Source organism: Silurus aristotelis, assembly GCF_946808225.1.
Source record: "Silurus aristotelis genome assembly, chromosome: 16".
Classification (NCBI taxonomy): Eukaryota; Metazoa; Chordata; class Actinopteri; order Siluriformes; family Siluridae; genus Silurus; species Silurus aristotelis.
Window position 1 is genome coordinate 13,360,787 of NC_139589.1, and position 26,240 is coordinate 13,387,026.

At 36.0% G+C, this 26,240-nt stretch overlaps 2 protein-coding genes and 1 long non-coding RNA gene across 7 annotated transcripts; 2 read left to right on the forward strand and 1 right to left on the reverse strand.

The window, feature by feature from the left end:
- Positions 1-326: 326 nt before the first annotated feature.
- Positions 327-9,354, forward strand: LOC310739314 (uncharacterized protein). 5 transcript variants are annotated; one of them, XM_083565161.1, is made up of 13 exons: positions 327-933; positions 2,379-2,546; positions 3,244-3,356; positions 3,525-3,636; positions 3,732-3,829; positions 3,922-4,226; positions 4,890-5,474; positions 5,947-6,094; positions 6,200-6,338; positions 6,796-6,936; positions 7,057-7,107; positions 8,467-8,548; positions 8,663-9,354. In XM_083565161.1, exons 4-12 carry the CDS (start codon positions 3,591-3,593, stop codon positions 8,520-8,522), a joined length of 1,569 nt encoding a protein of 522 aa, XP_083421287.1. In that variant the 5' UTR covers positions 327-933; positions 2,379-2,546; positions 3,244-3,356; positions 3,525-3,590; the 3' UTR covers positions 8,523-8,548; positions 8,663-9,354. The 5 variants fall into 5 exon arrangements, with proteins under 5 accessions (XP_083421287.1, XP_083421285.1, XP_083421286.1 ...); XM_083565159.1 differs by having other exon boundaries at positions 328-933; positions 7,057-7,165; XM_083565160.1 differs by lacking the exon at positions 3,244-3,356 and having other exon boundaries at positions 328-933.
- Positions 9,355-9,487: 133 nt separating this feature from the next.
- On the reverse strand, positions 9,488-25,690 carry meiosin (meiosis initiator). Its single transcript, XM_083565182.1, has 12 exons — positions 25,586-25,690; positions 25,271-25,338; positions 20,688-20,787; positions 20,467-20,575; positions 20,236-20,358; positions 18,209-18,406; positions 15,857-15,980; positions 14,752-14,966; positions 13,087-13,133; positions 11,919-12,139; positions 11,736-11,825; positions 9,488-10,161 (listed from the first exon to the last, which is right to left on the reverse strand). Exons 2-12 carry the CDS (start codon positions 25,315-25,317, stop codon positions 10,008-10,010), a joined length of 1,428 nt encoding a protein of 475 aa, XP_083421308.1. The 5' UTR covers positions 25,318-25,338; positions 25,586-25,690; the 3' UTR covers positions 9,488-10,007.
- Positions 21,454-22,715, forward strand: LOC310739428. The gene is made up of 2 exons (XR_014537400.1): positions 21,454-21,718; positions 22,165-22,715. It is a non-coding gene; the product is annotated as an uncharacterized lncRNA (long non-coding RNA).
- Positions 25,691-26,240: the final 550 nt, after the last annotated feature.

Here is a 26,240-nt window from a genome sequence, read left to right on the forward strand (position 1 = left end):
CCCTGCAGTATACAGTAGGTCAGGGGTCCCCAACCACCGGCCATGGATCATTTGCTTTGCCTTTTTCTTATGCCAATTTCTTACACTTGTTTCAGTGGCAGTTTTTTCTGTGCACCGATAAATTAAGCTCCCACTGATTCTGTATTATGAGAATGTGAGCTATTTTTCATGAATTAATAATGAAATCAATAACAATAAGAAGAATATAACATGCACATAATTGTTTTTAGTTATTTGCATGACCCTGGTCAGTGAAAAAAAAGGTCTTGTGTGAAGTCTGTAGTCTTAGCATTAGCATTAGCACCAGCTGCTTCTTTACTCAGAGATAATACTTATTTTTGAGTGATGTTTCACTTTCAGTACCAAAGGGTCTCTTGTCTGAAAAAACAATCGACTGATCAAAAATCACTGAGACAGATGACCAAGAAATAATAAAATACAATGTGCATGGAAATACACTTAGATGATTAACAGGCTATGATCTAATAAATAACCCTGTCACTTCTGTACTGAGAATAAACTACCACTCAAATGTATTTGAAAAATAAAATCATTGCAATAAAAAAACTGAACTATAAACTAAAAAACATTTTTTACTAAAACTACTAAATGGATTTAAATGGATGGAACTTCCAATGAAAAAAAAAAAGGTTTAGACCACACCCAGTTCAGGTTGAACTAAAACAGAGACACAGGCACAGAGACAGTTAAGAGCATGTGGTTAAACAGATACAGATTGGTGGTCACTGGTTGAACATCCCAAACAGAGAACAAGAGTGGGCTAATGCTTTTGTGCAGAGCAAACAGTGGGCTACAATGAGTAATTGTACACTAACAAAGTGCATCTCAGAAAGACTTTGAAAAGGAAGGCAAATTTGATTGTTTCTGCTTTTTTACGCTAAAGACATTTGTTTTTGAAATAAGAAGAAGAATGTAAGAATCATTTCATATCAAACCACTTTTGTTTGTCACCTTTGTTGGTGTCAGACTTGCTTGCTGTAAGTGTATCAAGCCAGTGACCTCAACAAACTGTTCCTTATATTTAATAGATATTAATTATGACTTTATTTCAGTTATTTCTCATCTTCAGCAGGTTAGATATTCTCATTTGTGTTGAAGTCTGCTGACTGATTTGAAAACCTCCCCTGATGAAGTCCTTTGTTGTGTGCGCAGTGTGTTTTGGGTCATTGTCTTGTCTTGCTGTTTACCAGCACAGAGAATGTTCCTGGAGAATGTTCTTCTGCTGCCATCATGAACTTTATCATCAATATATATTTGTGAGACTGTTCCAAAATCAGCCATGCAAGCCGAAGCCATGCCATTACTGTCTACTGAGCTTGTGCATGTTGTGGTATGTCTGCCAAATTTGACCAAGCTGTTTAAGGTTTGGTTGTTTATGAAACCAGTGGTTTATAATTTTTTTCCTCATCTTCAGCTCCACTAGTCTGGTCATCTTCAGTTCTCTGGACAGCTCTCTGGTCTTCATGTTTCTTTATCCTTAAATTTTTTTTATTTATAATTTTTTTATACAGTAAATTAAAATGAAAACCAGAGCTCAAACAGACCCAGAGTCCTAACCATTTCAACAATAAATCTAACATGGTGCATTTGGGCAACAGAAAATACATTAAACAAAATATACAAAAGGAGTTATGTTCTACTGTAAATTGCTTAATGCATCTAGATGCAAATATCAGAAAATAAAAACAAAATGCAGATTTTTCTTTTCAAATCTATCTTTTTATCGCAAACTAAAAATGTTTCTGTGACTTTGTTGTTTGATTATGTTCGGAGAATTACTTCTTCTCCTTCTTCTTCTTTCGGCTTCTCCCATTAGGAGTCGCCACAGCGGATCATCAGACTCCATACCACCCTGCCCTCTACATCTGCCTCTTTCACACCAACTACTTCCCTCACCACATCCATAATCCTCCTCCTTGGACTTCCTCTTTTCTTCCTTCCTGGTGACTCCATCCTCAGCATTCTCCTACCAATATACCCAATGTCCCTCCTCTGCACATGTCCAAACCATCTCAATCTCGCCTCCCTCACCTTGTCTCCAAAACGTCCTACATGCGCTGTCCCTCTAATAAACTCATTTCTAATCCTGTCCATCGGCGTCACTCCCAATGAAAACCTCAACATCTTCAGCTCTGCAGAATTACTGGATAATAAAATGCTGTTAGCTATCTGTTTATTTTATTTGATGTGTACTTTTTTTTTCTTTCTGTATAATGCTGCAAAGTTACATAAGAATGTGTATCAGTTACATTATAAATAGAGTGTTGAATAGCACAGTGTGGTTCAATTTACACAACTATACTATTGACACCAAAAAGACAAAAAAAAACCCAAAACAATCCCATCCTCTGTTTCAGTATCGGTACAAATCCCACACAGCTCTTCCTCTTGTGCATCTTGTATGTGTGGTTGTGTTGAATCGGAGCTCTCAGTGCCATCACATCTCCTCTCACTGTTTTCTGAAGAAGCTCCAGAGCTCTGGGATTAGTGTGGAACGGAAGCCACGGAGTAGAAACCACTTTTAAGTAAGTTTTGGTTTTCAAATGCCTTCTTTCATCTTTTTACATAATCTACTTATGTTTAAAAGAGAAATGTGTTAGATGACATTGTTTTATTATTAGTTAGTATGATAATATGACAGTTAAGATTATATTGGAAATCTGAGAGGAATATGATGAGCTATTAAAATGTATATTAAAGATGTGAAAGTTGCTGTGATCTTACTTCATAAATACTCCAGTTGTGGTTAAATTGTTAACAAAAAAGTCAAAAAGAAAAATGTATACATGATGAATACAAAAGCTTCTTTAATGCTAAAAATACCCAGCCATTGGAAAACAAATATCTCTATATAACCTATAGATATAATCTATGTATTATCGATATAGATCTATATATACGTTTTTAATGGCATTTAGCCTTGATCTATAAAAAAAAAATGATGCAGTGATTTAGACCTTCTAGACAATCTGCTTAACAGTTTTAAAGCTTCAGTTATCATGTTAGTATCATCGCCAACACAATCACGTTTGTCAGCTTGCGGATCAACCCAACAAGATAACTATTCAAGCCGAGTGTTTGCCATAACTGAGCACATCTGCATTATATTAATACATTGCATTCTAAACCTCCACTACTTCTATGGACAATGAATAACTAAGATGATAACAGAAAATGCTCTTGAAAGTCTGAGAAGTTGAAAAATATCTCTTTATTTTTAAGAATTTACATTTCTAGGCTTTGGTAGTCTCCCCTATCCAGAGCTACTTACAATTATCTCATTCATAACACTGAGCAGTTGGGGTTAAGGGTCTAGATGTGGCAGCTTATTGATAGTATGATATGAACTCACAACCATCTGATCAGAAAACCAATATATTAACCACTGAACTACCCCTCCCTCTCTCCTACCCCATAAAGCGCCAGAAATTTGTTGCTATTTTTGTTAACAGAAAGAATGACATCAGCTTTCATCTCTTTCTCTCATTTTGTTGTCTATATAGTCAATAAGAGCACATCTTTTTAGAGCACAATATGTACACATACCCTAATGGAGCTTAAATCGGAAGATGGAGTTTACAAGGATAAACACATCAACTAAATGTGACAGTGCAGGTACCTTACATACAAAACTCAGTTTTTGCTTTTATTAAAGAAATAATTAAAAGGGTTTGTCCCTCAGCAGGAAATCTGATTCTTTTTTTCTTCAGATGAAGGATGGCACATGGTGATTGCCCCTCGTTCAGCTGAAAAAAGCTCAGATCAGCAGGACCATCTGGACGGGGAGTTCTGCGGAAGCCTTCCAAGGGTGACTTTGCATTTTCAGTTTTGCTGCATCACCCCTGACATTCAGGGCTTTGCCTTTGAGTAATCAAATCGCTTCACATATTTGTCTTCCAGGCACATTTTTTGCCCCCTGACTGTTTTCGAACGGCTGCAGAAAGAGGCGCATTCTCTCCTGACAGCCATGACCTCTACTTTAAGGGTGAATGGCTGCAGGATCAGTGCTCATGGGACAGTTCTGCATGTGTGGCTCACTCATGTAGTCCACACCCACTCGCACAGCCAGGCTTTTACAGTCCCAAAATCACCCGATCGAGACATTGTGATCCTTCAGCAGAGTTTTTCATGACCAATAACTCAAAGGAATACTCTGCTCATACTCTGCCTTTACCTCACACCAAATTAGCTGTTTTCAAGCAAAGGTGAGGATTGATGATAATCATCAAAGTGTGTATAATGCAGCTATTAAATGTATTGCTCAAAATAAGTCTTCGATAAGTACAATAACTATATATATATATATATATATATATATATATATATATATATATATATTTATAATATCAAAACACTATCTTATTTAAACTGGTTCTGTTTCAAGGGTCGGGGGTTGAGAACGTTAACTGGAACAGTTACAATAAGTTGCTATTGATAAAGTTGTAATTGTATGTGTATATAAATGATTTAAAATATTACAAAACTGTTTGAGTTTGAGATAAAATATTCATATTAGAACAACAACATTTTCTCTAAATGGCTCTTGATTTAAACCCAGGGTTTCACCTGTGAATTCTTAAAAGGATAAACTATTATAAGACCAGAAAACTACATATAAGATCTTGTGGTTGTATCCATTCCCCTTGTGATTTAACATGAAACGCTTGAGTAGTACAGAGTGCCTGATCCAGCTCAATCCAGTCTGATCATTTTCTGCTGACCTTTCACATCAACATGTCTGTAGCACTGCCACCCACTGGACGTCTTTATTGCACCCTATTGAGTGAACTCTAGGGACTGTTTTGTGTGAAAATATTGTTGTAATCTTGTCCTGACCCATTCCACTACTTTGCGTATGTCTATTCTAGTGCACTGTCCTCCAGGCCACAAGGAATCAAGACCTCAGTGGTGGAGAAGCCTCGACTGATGAGGGCTGCAATTTCTCCAACATTTTCAGATGCAAACCCAATAAATCCAATCCAACAACAGCCATATGACCAAGGATTTCAGCAGGTTAAGGACCAAGAAGTCCAGACTCGTTGTTTCTCCAGCATGCAAAAGTGTTCACTGAACTTAACCAGCACAAAGATCTCAAAGAAAAAGGAACATCTTTGGAATCATTGTGACCAAGCTCAGTCCACAAAAAAACAGAGTTTCTTCAGTGTGAAGAAATGGGCTCAAGATCCACATGTGTTCAACAACAGCTTTACACTTTCACAAAGTCCTTCTTCACCAGACCATCGGAATTTACAAAGAGATAGCAAGCTTACTGGCTACTGTAAACTCAGCGTGTACAACGGCACCAGTTACACTTCTAATAGTCCCCAGGATATTTCTAACTGTGCCCCTTCCAGCCAATCACATGGCAGAGGCATTCAAAACAACAGCCAACTGAACAACAAACAAGACTCAACTAATGCAGGAAATTATTCAGTCACCAACAGTAATAAAAGGTGTGTTCAACTCAAATCACTAGCAGTTTGAAAGAATTCAAATATATGTTACACAATAATATTTACATTTATTTTTTTTTTTTCCCCAAAAAAATTACTTTTATGTTTTGTTAAGTAAATCAAAACATTTTTTAAAATAATATTTATAATGTGAATCATTTAATAAAGCAGAATGAATGAAAAAAAAAAATCTACTATTGAAGTAAGACATATTCCTTTGAATAATGATGAATGAAAATATCGTGTCTATATTAAATGAAAAATGCCTAGATATTCAATAATAATAATAATAATAATATGGATTTAAGAATATTATTTTTAAGATATATTTAAGTCTATACTTGCAATGTTATTTTTATTTTTTTATTTTTTAATCAGTAATTTGCTATAGTTGAAAAAAACCTGCAGTTACTGATTAATAGAGCAAATGTGATTTTTCAGCATTCTTTATTTTATATGATGTTTCACTCAGGCAGGTAGACACAAAGTCAAAAAATGTGTTTGGCCAGCCTCGTGTGATTGCTACACTCCGCTCAGGCTGTACCTCACAACCTGCTCACAAGACCACTGTAGTGGAAGACTTGAAAAAGCTCATTCTGATGGATGAAGGAACTGACTCGGTTAGTGCTCTTTCACGATCCAAACCATTGTTTCAATGACGAACACTGAAAGTGATTTCCTTAGGCAACACTTCACACTGACTGCCATGTTTGTTTGAGTTTTAGCCAAAACAAACAAAGAGAAGTTCTACTGAGTGTCATCAAGGTTCACCTTCACCAAAGCCCTTAATGTTCTCCAGCCCTGTCTTCACCAGACGCCCTGTTCCCACACCAAACCAACTCTTTCTGCAGTCTGACACCAACGGTAAGAGCTCCTGACTAGAGTCAGATACACCTGATATTATTTTTCTGCTGCACATATTAAAAAAAGAAGCAGCGCAGACAGGAGCCAATGACCTCATCTTTTATCCTGAAACAGTGACAGTGATAACAAAAGGTGACTACCTCATACGACACTTGACATTTGGCAACATTTGTGACTGAAAGGCTTATTAATGGATATTTTGACCAAAAAAATCATAACAAAATGTAAAATATATATTAAATTTTTTTTTTCTGTTTTTGGCAAAAATGTGTAAGATTAAAATTGCACACAAATAATGATCTGGAAATTTCAAAAATCAATTTGTTTATTCATTTGTTTATTTGTATAGCAAAACCTTATCAGTGCTGCTTCCAATGCTAGTATTATTAGTTATTACTGAAAAAATAAATGATGTATTAAAAAAAAAGAATTTATTCATTAAGATTTTTTTCCATAGTGTGCCAACCACGATGTGGTCTCTCAGACACACTGGTGTTGGACCAGGATGCACAGTTTAATCAGGATCCCCTGCATCTGACAAACACAGCCTGCACGCTTGACTGGAACAGACTAGTGAACGCAGCTGAGGCTTATGAAAGTAAATAAAGAACCAAAAAATACTGTATATATATAAATCTCGTAATGACTTCACAACACAACATGATTTTTAAGAGCTCATGTTTGTACATCCTGTGTGTTTTATTTACGGTGTTTGTAGCACAGGGGGTGGCTGATCTCCTGTCTGGTGAGTCCCGTGACATGCAGCCAGGTAGGAGTTCTGAACCACACAGTCCACACCTTCCTCATGCTCTCAGTGAAGCTCCAGAGTGAGTCAAATCTTTTACAGTTTTGCTCATTCAATCTAGGTTTTTTCTCTCATTTTTTTTTATTTTTAGTTTTCAGACTTTCGAACTTTCTAAACAGCAAAATGAAACGTCAGGAAAAAGGACAAAATTGGTTATATGTCCTAATTTAATTTAGTTTGGATATTAAAATTTGCCCAAGTCATATTGGAATACATGACATGATATGCGCTCCATTTAGTTTATTTAGGTAGCTAGGTTAGATTAGGTTAGGTTTTTGAAATGTACCCCATTAACAGAGCATGCGAGCACAATTCACTGTGACCATCAGTCAGCACTGGGCCATTAATTTGATTGGACAAGCAGCATTTGAACAGTAAAACAGCACTGGCACTTGACACTGTTTCTTTGTATCACTCTGCTTGTCTGTATTTGCAACCCAAAAAGTCAGACTTTAGCATCAGTTTCATTGAAACTGCTACTGCACTACTATGGTCAGTCAGTCGTTCTATATGTTGCATGCTGTGCAGCACACATCACTCCTCTGTGCATGGCTTCTTTCTTCTAAACAATTCTGATCACAAAGTAAAAATTAATTTACTGTAGCTACTTCGTCTGAAACGTCAGTTACTCAGTATTACTTTCTTGTTTATAGAACTGCTGTATAAAAACAATATTGTACTTGCAATCATGCTACTGTACAGAATTGCAGTAATGCTTTAGTAATGGACACATTGTCTGTTTAAAAAAATTAAAGAATCATAAACCTAATCCTGAATACTTTTCACACTCAAATAAGAACTTACAGCTTTGCCTTTGACTGTTAGAAAATGCTGACATTGAGACCCCTTCAAATTTAAATAACTGTATCTTCACTGACGTTATTCTTCGTTAAAGAACTTTATACTTTTCGTATACCTTGTTTTAAGTCTTAGATAACGTGACAATACAAGTCACTAATAAATAATAAATATGAGAATATGAAACAAGCAATGCCTGTTTAACTCCTTTATAATCCATCTGGCTTTTTTTTTTAGTCCATATAATGACTTAATAATGTTAACATTATCAAATTAAAGGAAATATGACATTCTGATTTGAAACTATCATTGACTACATTTTAAAATATTTGTTTATAACTCGATTTTTATTGGAAGGTATTGAATTTGAGGCACTTTTCAATTCCTATTCAATATTATTTATGTGTGTTTTGTTAAAAAAGTCTTGGTTATAATTAGAAATATTGTGTAAATACAGTAACTCCTGCATTATTTTAATGACTCTAATGTGTCTGATGACTCAAATTGTACAACATTTTGTTCCAGAGACAATGTTCTCATTAACTTTCGTGACCCACTCTCTCACCTGGAGACCATGCTGATGAGGCTCAGCACTGATCTGCTGAAGGTGAGCTTCAAATTAATGCCAAAAACAATGTCAGAGCACAACTGCACTGGGAATCTACTGACCTGCTTATTAACCCCATGTCCTCCTGTCTCTCCTTCATGTTCTCTCACTCAGGAAAAGAAGGACAAGGTGGCTTTGCTGGCAGAAGTGTTAAAACTTCGCATGAGCAACGAGCACCTGAAAGAGGAGTCGCTATCTGCTAATGTACAGCTGCACAAAATCTGCCAGATGTTCGGCATAAACCCAGAATCAGTGGAGTAAAAGAACCCAGAAGCAACACCATAAGGCAAATTTGTGTTAAAACTCCAAATGGCTTAAAATTTAATTGCCAGTAAATAAAAATATCATGACAACATACAAATGTTATACAATTCCACAAACTTTTTTTTTTTAACTCTCAAATTAAAACTCTGATGAAACATCCAGACACACAATAATTCTGTAACATAACTAAACATAATAATAAAATGTAAGTCTCAATAAATAAATCAACAAACAGCTGTTTCTAAAATGTTTCTATTCAATTATGCATATACTTTATGCATATGATTTAAAAACCACTGATACTCTGTGAACTATATTGTGTATTTAAAATGTTTTTTATTTGACTGCTGCTTTTTTTTTTTTGGGTTGTTTTTTTATATCTGCAGTTTAATGTAATTGTTAAATATGTAAGCAACCCAACATAAAACTATACCTACCCAAATTACGCCGCTTTAAAAACACTGTAACTCTAAAATGCATCTATCCAACAATAGTTGATAGTTAACTAAGTTAATTATTTTGGGAAATAAACATGTGAAAAATATACATGTCAGTGTATCATATAATATTTCTTTACACCAGATGGAGTCAATCATCGATAATATGTTTGGTGTCCAAAGTTTGCTTCCTTAGTTCTGTACAGAAACTACAAACCTTTTAAGTAAAAATACATAAATGTTATGGAAGCTTATAGCTACTAGTTTAGCATCCTGGCTAAAGAATCACACACTCACCTTAAAATACACTGTTTGACTCAATAACACAGTAGCGCATAAAAACGATAAACATAAACATAATAATAATCATAATAATAAAAAAGATAATAATACTAGATATGTTTCTATTAAGATAAAAAAAAACAGAGGGAAAGTCGTGGCTTCAAGAAACTACTTCATCAAACAATTTCACTTTAGTTTAAGTGATTTATAGATGTGCAGTTTATACACAGTGCTAAACTGGTGGTTGTAAACTTCCATGACTTCAATTGAACAATAAATGAAACAAATTTTAGGGACCAAACGTCTCCGCTGCTCGTCTACTCATCTACTAAGAAGCAGCTGTAAATGTCTCCATTTTTAATATTTTTGTTTTTGTTTTTGTTTATGTTTTTTTTTCTTTTTCTTTTTTTTAGAAACACTCATTGATAACTCTAATCTCAATATGGTATAGCTGCAGTAAGAGCATAAACTGATGTTCAGGACTTTTTACTGGAGGTAAACCACATGTTTCTGTGTGCTAGTAACATGTGTAGTGGACTGGGAATGCAAACCTCCTCTTCCTCTTCTGCCTCCTGGCCTTTACTGCGCACATTCCGGTTCTGTTGACGACTGAATTGTCTGGCCTTAAGACTAAAACATAAAAAAAAAGAAAAAAAAGAAAAGAAATATATATATATATATATACACACACACACACAAACACACACACACACACACACACACACACACACACACACACATCTCACAAAAATGTGTACACCCCTCACATTTCAGCAACCATTGTAGTAAATCTTCTCAAGGGACAATACTATAGAAATGAAACTTGGATATATTTTATAGTAGTCAATATGCAGCTTGTGTAGAAATATAGATTTACTGTCATCTGCAAAATAACTCAACATACACCATTACTGTCAAAAGGGTTGGTAACAAAAGTGAGTACACCCTAAGAGAAAACAAGTGTATGTCGTGTAACAACATGCAAAGCCACATGTACTTTTTATCATGTTCATGTTTTTGTCTGCTTGACAGGACCATACAAATTTGTGTATCTTGTATTGGAGCATGTCCGATTTCGTGCTTTAAGTACAATTCTCACATACTGACCACTTGATGTTCAACATGGCACCTCATGGCAAAGAACTCAGAACTCCACTCAAAACAGGTCTAACAAATGATCGATCAAAGAAGTTGAGTCCTCGTGCTGTGCGTCAGGTGCAGAAGCTGCTTCAAAAAACAGACGCATGAGTGCTGCAGCATTGCCTCAAGGGTTGCAGAAGCGGAAGGTCCGCTTGTCAGTGCTCAGACCAAACACCACACATTGCAGCAAGTCATTTCGCATGGACGTCTTCCCAAAAGAAAACCTTTTCTGAAGCTGGCTTACAAGAAAGCCTGCAAACAGTTTGCTGAAGACAACCTGTCCAAGAGTATGAATTACTGAATCCATGTCCTGCGGTCTGATGAGACTACGATAAACGTATTTGGCTCAGATGGTGTCCAGCATGTGTGGTGACACCCTGGTGAGGAGTAATAAGAAAATTGTGTCTTGCCTACAGTGAAGCATGGTGGTGGTAGCATCATGGTCTGGGGCTGCATGAGTGCAACATACCGCCAAGATGACAACTGCCTTGCTGAAGGTGAAGGTGAAGGTAATGGACCTGTGGGGCATCCTCAAGCAGAAGGTGAAGAAGCACCATGTGTCTAACATTCAGCAGATTAAGGCAGTGCTTGATAGTGTTGCTCACACAAAATATTGACACTTTGGACACAGTTTTGACATGATCACTTATCTCGACAATAATTGCTGTATGTTGAGTTATTTTTATAGGATAGTGAATCTGTACTGCTGTAAAAGCTACACGTTGACTACTAAAAATATATCCAAGTTTCATTTTTATTATCTTCCCTTGAGCAGATATACTAAAATGGTTGCTGAAATCCCTTACTGAGGGAATGTTCACTCTGCTTTATTAATTATTTAAAATTTAGATCTATTATCAGCAAATCTAGTTTTATGTGTAATGTAACATTCATGGTGAAGAGACATTTTGTAAAGTAGATTTTGTTTGCTAAAAGAAGGTATTATTTGATTTGTTCTAGATCATCTGAAAGTTTGTTTAGAAAAATTGTTAAACAAAACATTTTGTACTATTGTGTATTCTTTTTTAGTAATGCGATAACACACTTAATGAAAACCTGCCTACCAGTAAACACGCCTCTCATGTTTAGGCATGATGTGCCACAAGTTAGCCAGCTCTTTGGTCACTACAGTAGAAGGAAGTCCAGGGTGGGTTCTGCTCAGAGGACAGAGACATGTCTCGTTACTGTCCTCGTTCAATTCATTTGTAAAAAAAAATAACTAAATCTCATTATAAAACCTGAGATACCTGAGATACAATCTCCTGTTCATGCGACAGAACATGATAAAACCGTTCACACACTTCTTCTTCTGGCTTGGGCTTGAAACAGCCTGCCCTTTACTAAAGTCCCTCTTGCTTTTCTTCTTAACATGGGTACGCTGATTTGGGGTCCAGGTGATGTCATCTGAACATCTGTCCTCTTCTTCACACTGAGTGCAGGCATGTCCGTCATTGCCATTCGTGCAGTGCTAGTCCAAAAAAATGCAATGATGAGAAATACTCCTGTCAGGCTGCTCATACCACAGCGCAGATACATTCTGATACATTTTACATACTGAACACTGCTTTATCTCATTAACTCAAGCTAATGCATGAACTGTAAACAAATAAAGAGTGTAGTTTATACTAGGAAACATTGACAATTTGTTTATCCAAAACTGCATAAAACCTTTATGATTAATGATGATTGCTATCGTATGATGATTACTATCGTTATTTCAAATCTCCTCAACCTTTAAAAAATAATGGACTCTGCTTTACATTTGTTTAAATTGTATATATATATATATATATATATATATATATATATATATATATATATATATATATATATATATATATATATTTTAATCGATTGAATATATATATATATATATATATATATATATATATATATATATATATATATATATATATATATATATATATATATATATATATATTTTCAATCGATTAAAATTTATTAATCAAGAATAATCACATAATTGTCATGAGTTAACTCGTAATTAATAACAACTTAATAGCACATTGCAAATGTATGTTTATTATTATAGAAACGGTACTTAACATAGAGCATGGAAACTAGACATGTTTCAAAGGTCATAGATATTTTTCAAATAACTTGTTCATGTCTATTGGACACATGAAAAAAAGAACAGAGAAATACCAGGTTCTTTTTCTTTTCAATGAGCACTTGAGCTTATTTATTTTTTATATCTAATGAAAGGACGTCATAAATAAATGTGCTGTGTGAAGGTTTTAATTAAAAAATAATAGCCTCTTTTATATTTATAAAATTATTTTTATATTTAATTTTTTATTGTATATATTTTTGTATTAAAATACAATTTATATATATATATATATATATATATATATATGACCCATTTGGAAAACTGCATAGCAAATGAAGTACCTTTGGAGCAGTAGGTTTAGGAATGACCCACACATCTTCAAATAATGCTGTAAGAAAATAAAAAGCAGTCAATTGATAGTGACCAAGACTTATCTTGCTACCTACCTACATTCAGTCAAATGTCTGTACTCTCTATCTGTATTTTTCATATTTATTTATTTGACCATTCTAAAATGTGTTTTAAGTTATAGAATAAAGCTGTACAGTAGGTTGCATTTTATCGTAGACCAAATGATAGTTACTGTTTTTTTTTTACAGTAGTCTTTGCTGTGTTTGGAATGCACAAGTATTTTTCATAAGGAAATAACACCTGGGAAATAACTGTAGCAGAAGCCTAAGATTTGGAAACATTATAGTGTTGCTCTAAAGCTACACTACCTGGATAAATACTACACTATGAAGTCTCATTAGCACAAGTTTGTTAAGTGCAGTTTTAGAGGCAAGAAAAAATCCAGGATATCACCATCCATAAAAAAAATGACTGGTAAAGGGAGAGCGGTAGCTGATATGATGGAGAGGAGAAAGGTAGATATGTTGTGTGTTCAGGAAACCAAGTGGAAAGGGAGTAAGGCCAGGAACACTGGAGGTGGGTTTAAACTGTTCTTTAATAGTGAGGATGGAAAGAGAAAGGGTTTTACAGGTGATCCTAAAGTAAGAGTCTAGTGGAGGTGAAAAGAGTTTCTGATAGGGTGATGATGGAAGCTGGAAGCTGAAGAGGCAATTATAAATGTCATCAGTGCTTATGATCCAAAAGTGAGATGGAGGAGAAGGAAAAATTCTGGAGTGAGTTAGATGAAGTGGTAGATGATGTACCTAGGAATGAAAGATTGCTGATTGGGGCAGACTTTAATGGGCATGTAGGTGAAGGGAACAGAGGTGATGGGGAGGTTGGGTATGGCTTTAAGGAGAGGATTGTGGAAGGGCAGATGGTGGTAGATTTTGCTAAAAGGATGGAAATCTCAGTGGTAAATACATATTTTAAGAAGAAGGAGGATCATAGGGTGACGTATAAGAGTGGAGGAAGATGCACAGAGGTGGATTACGTTCTATGTAGGAGATGCAACCTGAAGGAGATTGGAGACTGTAAGGTGTTGGCAGGGGACAGTGTAGCTAGACAGCATCGGATAGTGGTCTGTATGATGGTTTTGGAGGTGAAGAAGAAAAGGAGGAGAGTGAGGACTGAAAGAAGAATAAGATGTTGGAAACTGAAGGAGGAAGAGTGTAGTGCGAGATTCAGGGAAGAGGTCAGACAGGGGCTCGGTGGTGGTGAAGAGGTGCTGGATGACTGGGCAACTACTGCAGGAGTGATGAGGGAGACAGCTAGAAAAGTACTTGGTGTGACTTCTGGAAATAGAAAGGAAGACGTGGTGGTGGAATGAGGAAGTGCAGGACAGCATAAGAAGAAAGAGGTTGGCAAAACAGAATTGGAATCGACAGAGTGATGAGAAAAGTAGGCAGGAGTACAAGGAGATGCGGCAGCAGGTAAAGAGGGATGTGGCGAAAGCCAAAAAAAAAGGCACATGAGGAGCTTTATGAGAAGTTTAACACTAAAAAAGCAGAAAAGGATTTATACCGATTGGCCAGGCAGATTGACCGAGCTGGGAAGGATGCAGATGGAAATGTGTAACTGTGTAGTGTAATTGCTCCCTGTGCATCTGGTCTTACTCTGTAGTTCCTCCTGTCCCTCAGGTAGCAGTGTGTGACTGAGTCCTCGAGCTGGTGATGTGAGTAGGGAGGGACTGAGATTCAGCCCTTCTCGAAATTCCAGCAGTGGCAGAAATGGCAGCAGAGGTGTCTGTGGGAGCGTAGGACTATCATCAAAATGATTTTTGCCCGAAGGAGGAAGAACTCCAAACATCCGGTCTTTTAAAACAAATGACCTAAATACAGGGAAAACAGTTTAGGTGGAACCTATGAATGAATAAAACATGACAGAACATGGGGTTTGTGATGAAGTGCTTTAATGTTACCACCGCAAAGTTGATTATTAAATTTTAACAGCAAATCAGGTCCTTTCACCAAGTGTTATTTATATATACGTTATGAATATTAGGGCTGTATATCGGTTAAAATATTTAATCGTGATTAATTACTCGATTTCCATGAGTTAAATTGTGACTAATCGCAACTTAATCACACATTTTTATCTGTTCTAAATTAAACTTAAATTAATACTTTTAAGGTTTTTTATATTTTAATCACCATAGGCATGGACAATATGGATGCTTTGTGCAAAGATATGCTTATTATTAGTGAAACCATATTCAACATACAGCACGAAGACAAAATATTTGTAAATGTTTTAAAGTAATTATAATGTTTTGAATGAGGTAAATCATCAAGACACCAAACAGAACTTTTGCTATGTTTTCACATGGACGGTTTTAATTGCCGGATGTGTGAATCATCACAGATTTTGGTGTTCGGTGCTTAAACAATTATGATTTTTTTTATATAACCTACTAAAGGAAGGACGTCATGAATAAAAGTGTGTTGAAGGTTTTTAATTTTTTTTATAAAAATGGTCAAACAGAAATGTGTGCTGCATTGCGCATTACATTTTTTTTCATTTTGACAGCCCTAATACAGTAAATACTCATACCAATATACATACAGTAATAAAAATATTGTAATTTATACATATGGTTTTATGATGGCAGTGTTAAAAATAGCCTTAACCACCTAGAGATTTCAAAGGCATCTCTAAGCAGTGACTCAGATTTTTTTATACTATTTTTTAAATGTTTAATAATCGTCTGCAAGCACATACCCTGATAGTGGAGAACTTAGCTCCTTGCTTCCCTGACTTCCATTTTCACTTCCTGTCCTATCATCACAGAGAGAGCACTGGCTTTCTACTCCATGACAAGGTGATTCCTGATCCACACTGCTTTCTGCAAAGAGTCCAGGTTTTATTTTACTATGTGTCTTTTTAAAAAGTCTTTGTAATAAGATGATTCTAAGTGCACTTATAGGGTTAAATAAAAGGCTAATGTAATCCATTTAGGAACCTTCACAACCATTCAGTGTATTGTTAAAACATGCAATAATTGGGGTCTGTGACCACTGGTAAAAACATAGTACTTCAGAAGGAACACCTGAACTAAACACTTAAACAGTTATCCAATCAATGGATCATGTGGCAGCCACACAAAAAGTCTTATTGATGAAAGGTCAGAGGAGAACAGCCAGACATGTACCTCAAAAAAGTACATTTTGCATTTGTGTTGAGCAGAAAAGCTTCTCAGACATTCACAATAATTCAAACCTTGTGCTGAATATTACTCAACAGGAGAAGACCACAGGTTCCATTCCTGTGAGCCATGAACAGGCCTACTGAGACGGGGCAGGTGAAGACTGGCAATGCTTTCTAATCTTGGACTGTCCAGATTCTGTTCATCACAGCTGTAAAGAGCAATTACGTACTTACTTTACTCCTGACAGCTTGAACCAGAATAGACATTTTCCTCTGAGCTTTCTCAATACCTGACCTTTCCCAGTTTTTTGCACCTTCTGTGTAAAGAACTCTAAACTCTAAAGACTGTTCTATGGATTTGCATGAATTATGCACTGTGCTGCTGCCACATGATTGGCTTATTAGATAATTTAATCAATTTAATTTTATGAGAAAATATCTTTCAATTTTTTTTATTTGCATATAATCTAATTTACATTTTGACATTTTATATAATTGACAGTACTGAGTACAAATTTTGAGCGTGTGTGAAAAAAATGCAGTAAACTAAGAATTCTTTCAAAATAATAAGTGTAAGTTTATCTTTATCAAAGAACAAAATGAAACAAAAGAAAAATCCAAATGCAAAGTAAATAAATCTTTGATGTGGCCAGCCTTGGCCTGCAAACAAAAAAAAAAAAAGCATCAATTCCTCTAAGTACACTTGCAAACATCCTTCTCTCTCTTCATGTAATCCCAGTCAGACTCGATGATGCTGAGATCAGGGCTCTGTGGAGGCCAAACCATTACTTCTAGGACTCCTTGTTCTTCTCAATGCTGAAGACAGTTTTTAATAAACGTTTGGCTGTAAATTTATGGTCGTTGTACTACTGCTAAATAGATTTTGGGCCAATCAGATACCTCCCTGATTGTACTGCATGATGGATAAGTATCTGCCTGTATTTATCACCATTGAGAACACCATTAATCCTGACCAAATCCCTAAATCCATTTACAGAAATAAAGCTTCAAACTTGTAAGAAACCTTCACCATGATTCACTGTTGGCTGCAGACATTCGTTATTGTTACTCTCCAGCCATTCGGCGAACTATATTAAAAATCTTGACTCATCATTCCAGAGTACCTGCTGCCATTTTTCTGTGCCTCAGTTCCTATGTTTTTGTGTAAATATGAATCACTTAGCCTTGTTTCCATGTTGGAGGTATGACTTTTTGGCCACAATTCTTCTATGAAGAACACTCTGTCCAGACTTCTACAGACCGGAGATAGGTGTACCTATGTCCCACTGGTTTCTGCCATTTCTTTGCTGATGGACATCTTCTGATCTCGAAGGGAAGTAAGCATGATGTGTCCTTCATCTGGTACATTAAGTTTCCTCAACGATGCCTGTTTTTTTGTGCTTCTTCAAAGTTTTGTGAACAGCACTTCTTTAAAACCCAGTCTGCCATGACATTTTGCCTGGAAGAGACCTTGCTTGCTGAACCTCACCTTAGCAGCAGAGTTTTTACCCAGTTTTAAGCCTCCTACAAAGCTGTTTCTGTTTCAATGACTATGTTTGGACTGTGTTTATTATACATATGAAATTGATGATTATTAACACATGAATCAGACACCTGACCCTAATCCTACACAATCCTTTGTGAAAGTGTACAAAGTGTGTAAGTGTAAGAATTGATGCACATTTTAGGTAGTCACAACAAATACATGGATTTTTCATCTTTTCACTCAATAAATTTAATTACAAATGAAATGAACACATTAAGATTTTAATTGATTCTTAATTAAACTATGCAAAATCCCCTTAACGTGGATGTTGCATTTAGTCTAATATATGTCATCCTTCTATATACTGTATATAATAATAATAATAATAATAATAATAATAATAATAATAATATAGATGCCTTTTTAAATTCACTTTTGACCTGTTGTGGAAGAAGAGGTAGTTGGCAGAAGTGCACTGACACTGTAGTTGGAATCAGAAGAGCATGGAAGTGAGCTGTTGTCCTCGAAAGAACACAAAGTTTCATCAGTAGCTTGTGTGCATTCTCCTTTTGTGATAGTCATCACATTTCCATCAGCATCTTCTTTATGGAGAGTCTGAATGTTGTCATCAAACAGTTCTGCATACATTTTTATCACATCATTTGGTTTAGTTCACAACCAGACAGAAACAAGGGCATCCATAACTAAGTGCAAAATGTGAATCTAAAGAAATAAATTACATTAATTAAAAAATATTAATTAATTAATTAATACAATTAAACATTTTCTTTTATTGCTAGTTATTCAATTTGATGAAACATTAAGGATGTAATTATAAATTTATTTTTGAATAAGAGTTAACAGTATAACACCATAACATAAAACCACCACTTTTATACATAACCATTTAAATAAAGCGATCTTTAATCTAATTCGTGGCAGTCTTAACATTTTGAGAGATTATGTTAATGTGTAAAAATCAAACAATCATCAACCCATTAACCATTGGTTAAAATTAGTTGTAGTGTCACAACAGTGCAAAAAAGTTCTGTATAGCCAGAAAAAAAACTGGTAATAAGATATCTATTCGTAAATGTAAAAAAATATTGGGAAGAAAAAGAAGTGAATATGTGAAGAACATGGTGAAGGTGGATACGTTTAGGTACCTGGGGTCAACAATGCAGAGTACTGAAGAATGTGTTAGAGAAGTGAAGAAAAGAGTGCAGGCAGGGTGGAGTGGGTGGAGAAGAGTGGCAGGAGTGATTTGTAATAGAAGAGTATCTATAAGAGTAAAAGGGAAAGTTTGTAGGACTGTGGTGAGACCTGCGATGTTGTATGTTTTAGAGATGGTTTTTGTTGGGAGTGATGAGGATGACCAGGATTAGAAATGAGTTTATTAGAGGGACAGCGCATGTAGGACGTTTTGGAGACAAGGTGAGGGAGGCGAGATTGAGATGGTTTGGACATGTGCAGAGGAGGGACATGGGGTATATCGGTAAGAGAATGCTGAGGATGGAGCTGCCAGAAAATAGGAGGAGCAAGAAGGAAGTTTATGGATGTGGTAAGGAGATACATGCAGGTAGTTGGTTTGAACTAGAGAACAGAGTAGTATGGAGACGGATGATCCGCTGTGGTGCCCCCTAATGAAAGCAGCTGAAAAATCAGAAGAAGAAGAAACAGAAGAAGAAGAAGAAGAAGAAGAAGAAGAAGAAGAAGAAGAAGAAGAAGAAGAAGAAGAAGAAGAAGAAGAGGAAGAAGAAGAAGAGGAAGAAGAAATGTAAAAAAGATTGTAATGCATCATGTTTGTTCCTAAAAATTTTGGTATGGGAAACTTTAACCTAACACTAAATTTTACTCACTTCTTTTTTTTTTTTTACTACATTTCAGAAAAACAATCTCATCCCTCACTACTTTGATCTCACTATTTTATGTATAATACACAAATCACATTAATAAATTGCATTTAAAAAGAACTTGTCACAAGACCACATCTATAACCCACCAGTTGTCTCTAAAATTAGTGACTCTTACTGTGTTCTGTAAATATAAAATTGTAACCATAGAAAAATCTGTTCATTATAAAGGTCTGATGCTCAGGAGACTGGAACATTGAACTGCATGAATTTTTCAAATAAAGTTTGTACAGATCAGCACTTTTACTTTTGAGACATATGTACATTTTAAAGCAAGTAGTTTTGTACTTTTACTAAACATTTTAAAAGAGTTTACTGGAGTAATTTACTGGAGTAAAATTACACAGGGTAGTGAAAGTATAGAAACAGTGTACCACATCCATCACAGGATATATTATTCCAAATGGATAAGTATTAAAATATTTAGATATATTTAGATTTCTATGACCTGATATATGATGTTTATGATGTTCTTTCTTGTAAGACTACTTAACAGATTATATATATATTTTTTGCATTATGGACAAAACACTAGGCATGACTGCATTGCCTACCTGAATTCAGAGTGTCTTTCTTGCGGGGGCGGCCGCAACTATATTTGCGCTTGGCTTTTAATATGCGTGGAGGAGTGCTGGGCTCTGAGTGAGCTGTGTCTTCGCTCTCTGAATTAGACTCATCTGTCTCTCACACACACACACACACACACACAGACAAAAAAGTATATAAATGTATACATCCACTTACATAAAATAATTTAAAAAGGACATAAAAAGAATGAATTGCACCTCTGACATTGCTTTCTGGAAGGTAGTGGGGAGGGAGGTTGTCCTGTAATCTCTGAATATGTGTCTGGAGAAAGTCGAAGTATTGGAGCATGTGGATTAAAGTTTCTTTCTGTTAGCAAGAGCATATAAACATAGATTATTATTTTATTTTTGTTTCACTTTAAGACAGTAGATGCTGTGGGTGCTGTTAGTGTTAAAGATTCAGTATATTGTATGGTTACCTTAGAAAGAGAACGCCCACTTGCTGGCTCAGAAACAGGAAGAAGGCAACGGATCTCTTTCAGGCTATTGCTCCAGCTTGTGTTCCAGTAACAGCGATCTCTAAAATGATCCAATAATCTTTTACCAGTTGCCCATTTTCATTTATTCCACAGCACTCCATATAAAACCTGATTGGTCCACCAAATGTGTTGATTAAACATCTCTGAGGTTTTGACATTACTGTATTAGCAAATTACAGGTTTACAGTTATTCTTGTGTGTTATTGTTTTACTGAACGCTCATTGACTCGGACTGGGGAGAGTTTCAGGCTTGAGTATAAGCAGGATTCCTGTCAAGCTTAATAATTATCATTTAGAACTTGATAATATGCGTGTCGGCTCTTTCATGACAATGAACCTAGTGACTCTATTACAGACTAAAACACACCCTGCATTCAGTCCAATTACAAGTTTCACTAAACTATTAAAAGTACTGGACACAGATGACAGAAGTTGAAGGATAAACCCAATATATGATGCAGTTTACTGTCTTTCTAAGCATTGTGTCCCTCAAAAAGTCTCTCCGCATTGGCCACGTATAGTGTCAAGTAGAGAAAATATTCATTTAATGAAACTCATTATTATTCTCACATATACATATCCATATCCATATATATATATATATATATATATATATATATATATATATATATATATATATATATATATATATATATATACATACAGTACAGACCAAAAGTTTGGACACACCTTCTCATTCAAAGAGTTTTCTTTATTTTCATGACTATGAAAATTGTAGATTCACACTGAAGACATCAAAACTATTAATTAACACATGTGGAATTATATATGGAATTATATACATAACAAAAAAGTGTGAAACAACTGAAAGTATGTCATATTCTAGGTTCTTCAAAGTAGCCACCTTTTGCTTTGATTACTGCTTTGCACACTCTTGGCATTCTCTTGATGAGCTTCAAGAGGTAGTCACCTGAAATGGTCTTCCAACAGTCTTGAAGGAGTTCCCAGAGGTGCTTAGCACTTGTTGGCCCTTTTGCCTTCACTCTGCGGTCCAGCTCACCCCAAACCATCTCGATTGGGTTCAGGTCCGGTGACTGTGGAGAACAGGTCATCTGGCGCAGCACCCCATCACTCTCCTTCTTGGTCAAATAGCCCTTACACAGCCTGGAGGTGTGTTTCGGGTCATTGTCCTGTTGAAAAATAAATGATGGTCCAACTAAACGCAAACCGGATGGAATAGCATGCAAGATGCTGTGGTAGCCATGCTGGTTCAGTATGCCTTCAATTTTGAATAAATCCCCAACAGTGTCACCAGCAAAGCACCCCCACACCATCACACCTCCTCCTCCATGCTTCACGGTGGGAACCAGGCATGTAGAGTCTATCCGTTCACCTTTTTTGCGGCGCACAAAGACACGGTGGTTGGAACCAAAGATCTAAAATTTGGACTCATCAGACCAAAGCACAGATTTCCACTGGTCTAATGTCCATTCCTTGTGTTCTTTAGCCCAAACAAGTCTCTTCTGCTTGTTGCCTTTCTTTAGCAGTGGTTTCCTAGCAGATATTCTACCATGAAGGCCTGATTCACACAGTCCCCTCTTAACAGATGTTGTAGAGATGTGTCTGCTGCTAGAACTCTGTGTGCCATTGACCTGGTCTCTAATCTGAGCTGCTGTTAATCTGCGATTTCTGAGGGTGGTGACTCGGATGAGCTTATCCTCCGCAGCAGAGGTGACTGTTGGTCTTCCTTTCCTGGAGCGGTCTGCATGTGAGCCAGTTTCTTTGTAGCGCTTGATGGTTTTTGTGACTGCACTTGGGGACACTTTCAAAGTTTTCCCAATTTTTCGGACTGACTGACCTTCATTTCTTAAAGTAATGATGGCCACTCGTTTTTCTGTACTTAGCTGCTTTTTTCTTGCCATAATACAAATTCTAACAGTCTATTCAGTAGGACTATCAGCTGTGTATCCACCTGACTTCTGCACAACACAACTGATGGTCCCAACCCTATTCATAAAGCAAGAAATCACACTTATTAAACCTGACAGAGCACACCTGTGAAGTGAAAACCATTTCAGGTGACTACCTCTTGAAGCTCATCAAGAGAATGCCAAGCGTAATCAAAGCAAAAGGTGGCTACTTTGAAGAACCTACAACATTACATATTTTCAGTTGTTTTACACTTTTTTGTTATGTATTTAATTCCACATGTGTTAATTCATAGTTTTAATGCCTTCAGTGTGACTCTACAATTTTCATAGTCATGAAAATAAAGAAAACTCTTTGAATGAGAAGGTGTGTCCAAACTTTTGGTCTGTACTGTATATATATTTAATACTATTTTATAATAAATGTTGCACATGTGGAATTCTTGTCTCCGGAAAAAGCAGCATAATTGATCAAAAAAAAAAAAAAAAAAAAAGGCCACAGGTACTGACTCTACTGGCCTTATGGCAACACGTTATGTGACAGCTTAAATTTTTCACTCTTTGTTATATTGCAGCCATTTGCTAAAATAATTTAAGTTCATTTTTCTTCCTCATGAATGTACACATAGCACCCCATATTAACAGAAAAACACAGAATTGTTGACATTTTTGCAGATTTATAAAAAAAATAAAATTATAATATCACATGGTCCTAAGTATTCAGACCCTTTGCTCAGTATTTAGTAGAAGCCCCCTTTTGATCTAATACAGCCAGGAGTCTTTTTGGGAAAGATGCAACAAGTTTTTCACACCTGGATTTGGGGATCCTCTGCCATTCCTCCTTGCAGATCCTCTTCAGTTCTGTTAGGTTGGATGGTAAACATTGGTGGACAGCCATTTTTCTCTCTCCAGAGATGCTCAATTAGGTTTAAGTCAGAGCTCTGCCTGGGCCATTCAAGAACAGTCACAGAGTTGTTTTGAAGCCACTCCTTCGTTATTTTAGCTGTGTGCTTAGGGTCATTGTCTTGTTGAAAGGTAAACCTTTGGCCCAGTCTGAGGTCCAGAGCACTCTGGAGAAGGTTTTTGTTCAGGATATCCCTGTACTTGGCCACATTCATCTTTCCCTCGATTGCAACCTCGATTGTCCTGTCCTTGCAGCTGAAAAACACCCCCACAGCATGATGCTGCCACCACCATGCTTTACTGTTGGGACTGTATTGGACAGGTGATGAGCATTGCCTGGTTTTCTCCACACATACCGCTTAGAATTTAGGCCAAAAAGTTCTATCTTGGTCTCATCAGACTGGAGAATCTTATTTCTCACCATCTTGGAGTCCTTCAGGTGTTTTTTAGCAAACTCCATGCGGGCTTTCATGTGTCTTACACTGAGGAGAGGCTTCCATTGGGCCACTCTGCCATAAAGCCCAACTGGTGGAGGGCTGCAGTGATGGTTGACTTTCTACAACTTTCTCACATCTCCCGACTGCATCTCTGGAGCTTAGCCACAGTGATCTTTGGGTTCTTCTTTACCTGTCTCACCAAGGCTCTTCTCCCCCGATAGCTCAGTTTGGCCGGACAGCCAAGACCACTGTGCTCTTAGGAACCTTAAGAGCAGACATTTTTTTGTAACCTTGGCCAGATCTGTGCCTTGCCACAATTCTGTCTCTGAGCTCTTCAGGCGGTTCCTTTGACCTCATGATTCTCATTTGCTCTGACATGCATTGTGATCTGGAAGGTCTTATATAGACAGGTGTGTGGCTTTCCTAATCAAGTCCAATCAGTATAATCAAACACAGCTGGACTCAAATGAAGGTGTAGAACCATCTCAAGGATGATCAGAAGAAATGGAAAGCACCTGAGTTAAATATATGAGTGTCACAGCAAAGGGTCTAAATACTTAGGACCATGTGATATTTCAGTTTTTCTTTTTTAATAAATCTGCAAAAATGTAAACAATTCTGTGTTTTTCTGTCAATATGGGGTGCTATGTGAACATTAATGAGAAAATAAAAAATGTTAAATGATTTTAGCAAATGGCTGCACTATAACAAAGAGTAAAACTTTAGGGGGGGTCTGAATACTTTCCGTACCCACTGTATATAAGGGTTGTCAATCAATTAAAATATTTAATCGCAATAATTCGCACGATTGTCATGAGTTAACTCGTGATTAATCGCAACTTAATGGCACATTTGTATTTGTGCTAAATGTACCCAAAATAAACACTTTTCAAGTTTTTAATACTTTAATTAACATGGGCATGGACAAATATAAATATATGCCTTAAGCAAATGTATGTTCATTATTAGTGGAACCATACAAAAAATAGCACGTGAAGGCAAGATAGTCTTGTAAATGTTTTAAAGTAATTGTGCTGTTTTAAATTACGTAATTGTCAGGACAAAAATAAAACTTTTGCTATGTTTCCACGTGCACGGTTGTAATTGCCGGATGTGTGCATCATGGTCGATTTTGGTGCTTAATTGATATATATATATATATATATATATATATATATATATATATATATATATATATATATATATATATATATATATATATATAATTATATATAACTATGTATAAGAACTGACAAGAAGCCAGCACCTTTACCCTAGTACATTATTCCATTACCTCTTCTTGCAAGAATTGCCTTTTACTTTCGTACTGGTTGGAGGCATGGCTTCACCAACACCACAGACCTGTGTGCAACAAAATACAACACATTTATTCCATAATCTATTTATTACATCTCCTTAGTCCTAAGGCAAAGTGGTCACGTGACTGCTCCAAATCCGTGTTGAACAAAAGTTTGTCTTCTCATCACACAAATACAAAATGAACGAAGAAAAAAAGCGACAGTTTAGTGTAATAAACATGGACGATTTACATTGAAACTATAATTGACCTCTTTTATATATCAATTTTTCTTGTGTTTTATTAACTCACCTTTATTACCACATAGATTGTTGTGACAGAATCGGTGACATCTCGCGCTCCGCTCACTGCGCGATCGCTTTGATTGGCTCGCGCACAACCAATAATAAGCTTGGAGTCTCGTATGAAGAGCAACAGGGTTCCGAGCGCAGCAGTTCACTTTTATCTTATTGGTAGCAGCGTTGCCGTGCTGTTACTAAGCGGAACATGGCTTACAGTTTTAACGATTTGTTGGTAGTTAGTAATTCCAAAAACAACAGAAAAGCTGAATTTTTACTTTATTCTGCTTATTATTATGTCATAAAAAAAATTATAAAAAATTGTCAGTCCATTTTGAGAACATTATGTGACATACTGTATATATATATATATATATATATATATATATATATATATATATATATATATATATATATATATATATATACATACACACACTTCTCAACGATGTCCACACGTCTCTGCACTGTTATAGCCTTTATATTTATTCACTGTACATATGCTTACATATTTATCACATATGGTAAATATGCTACATATTTATCTGCACTATTTGCACGATTGTTACTTTTTGCACTTCTGGTAGATGCCAAACTGCATTTCGTTGCTGTGTACCTGTACAATGCAATGACAAAGTTCTATCTATCTATCTATCTATCTATCTATC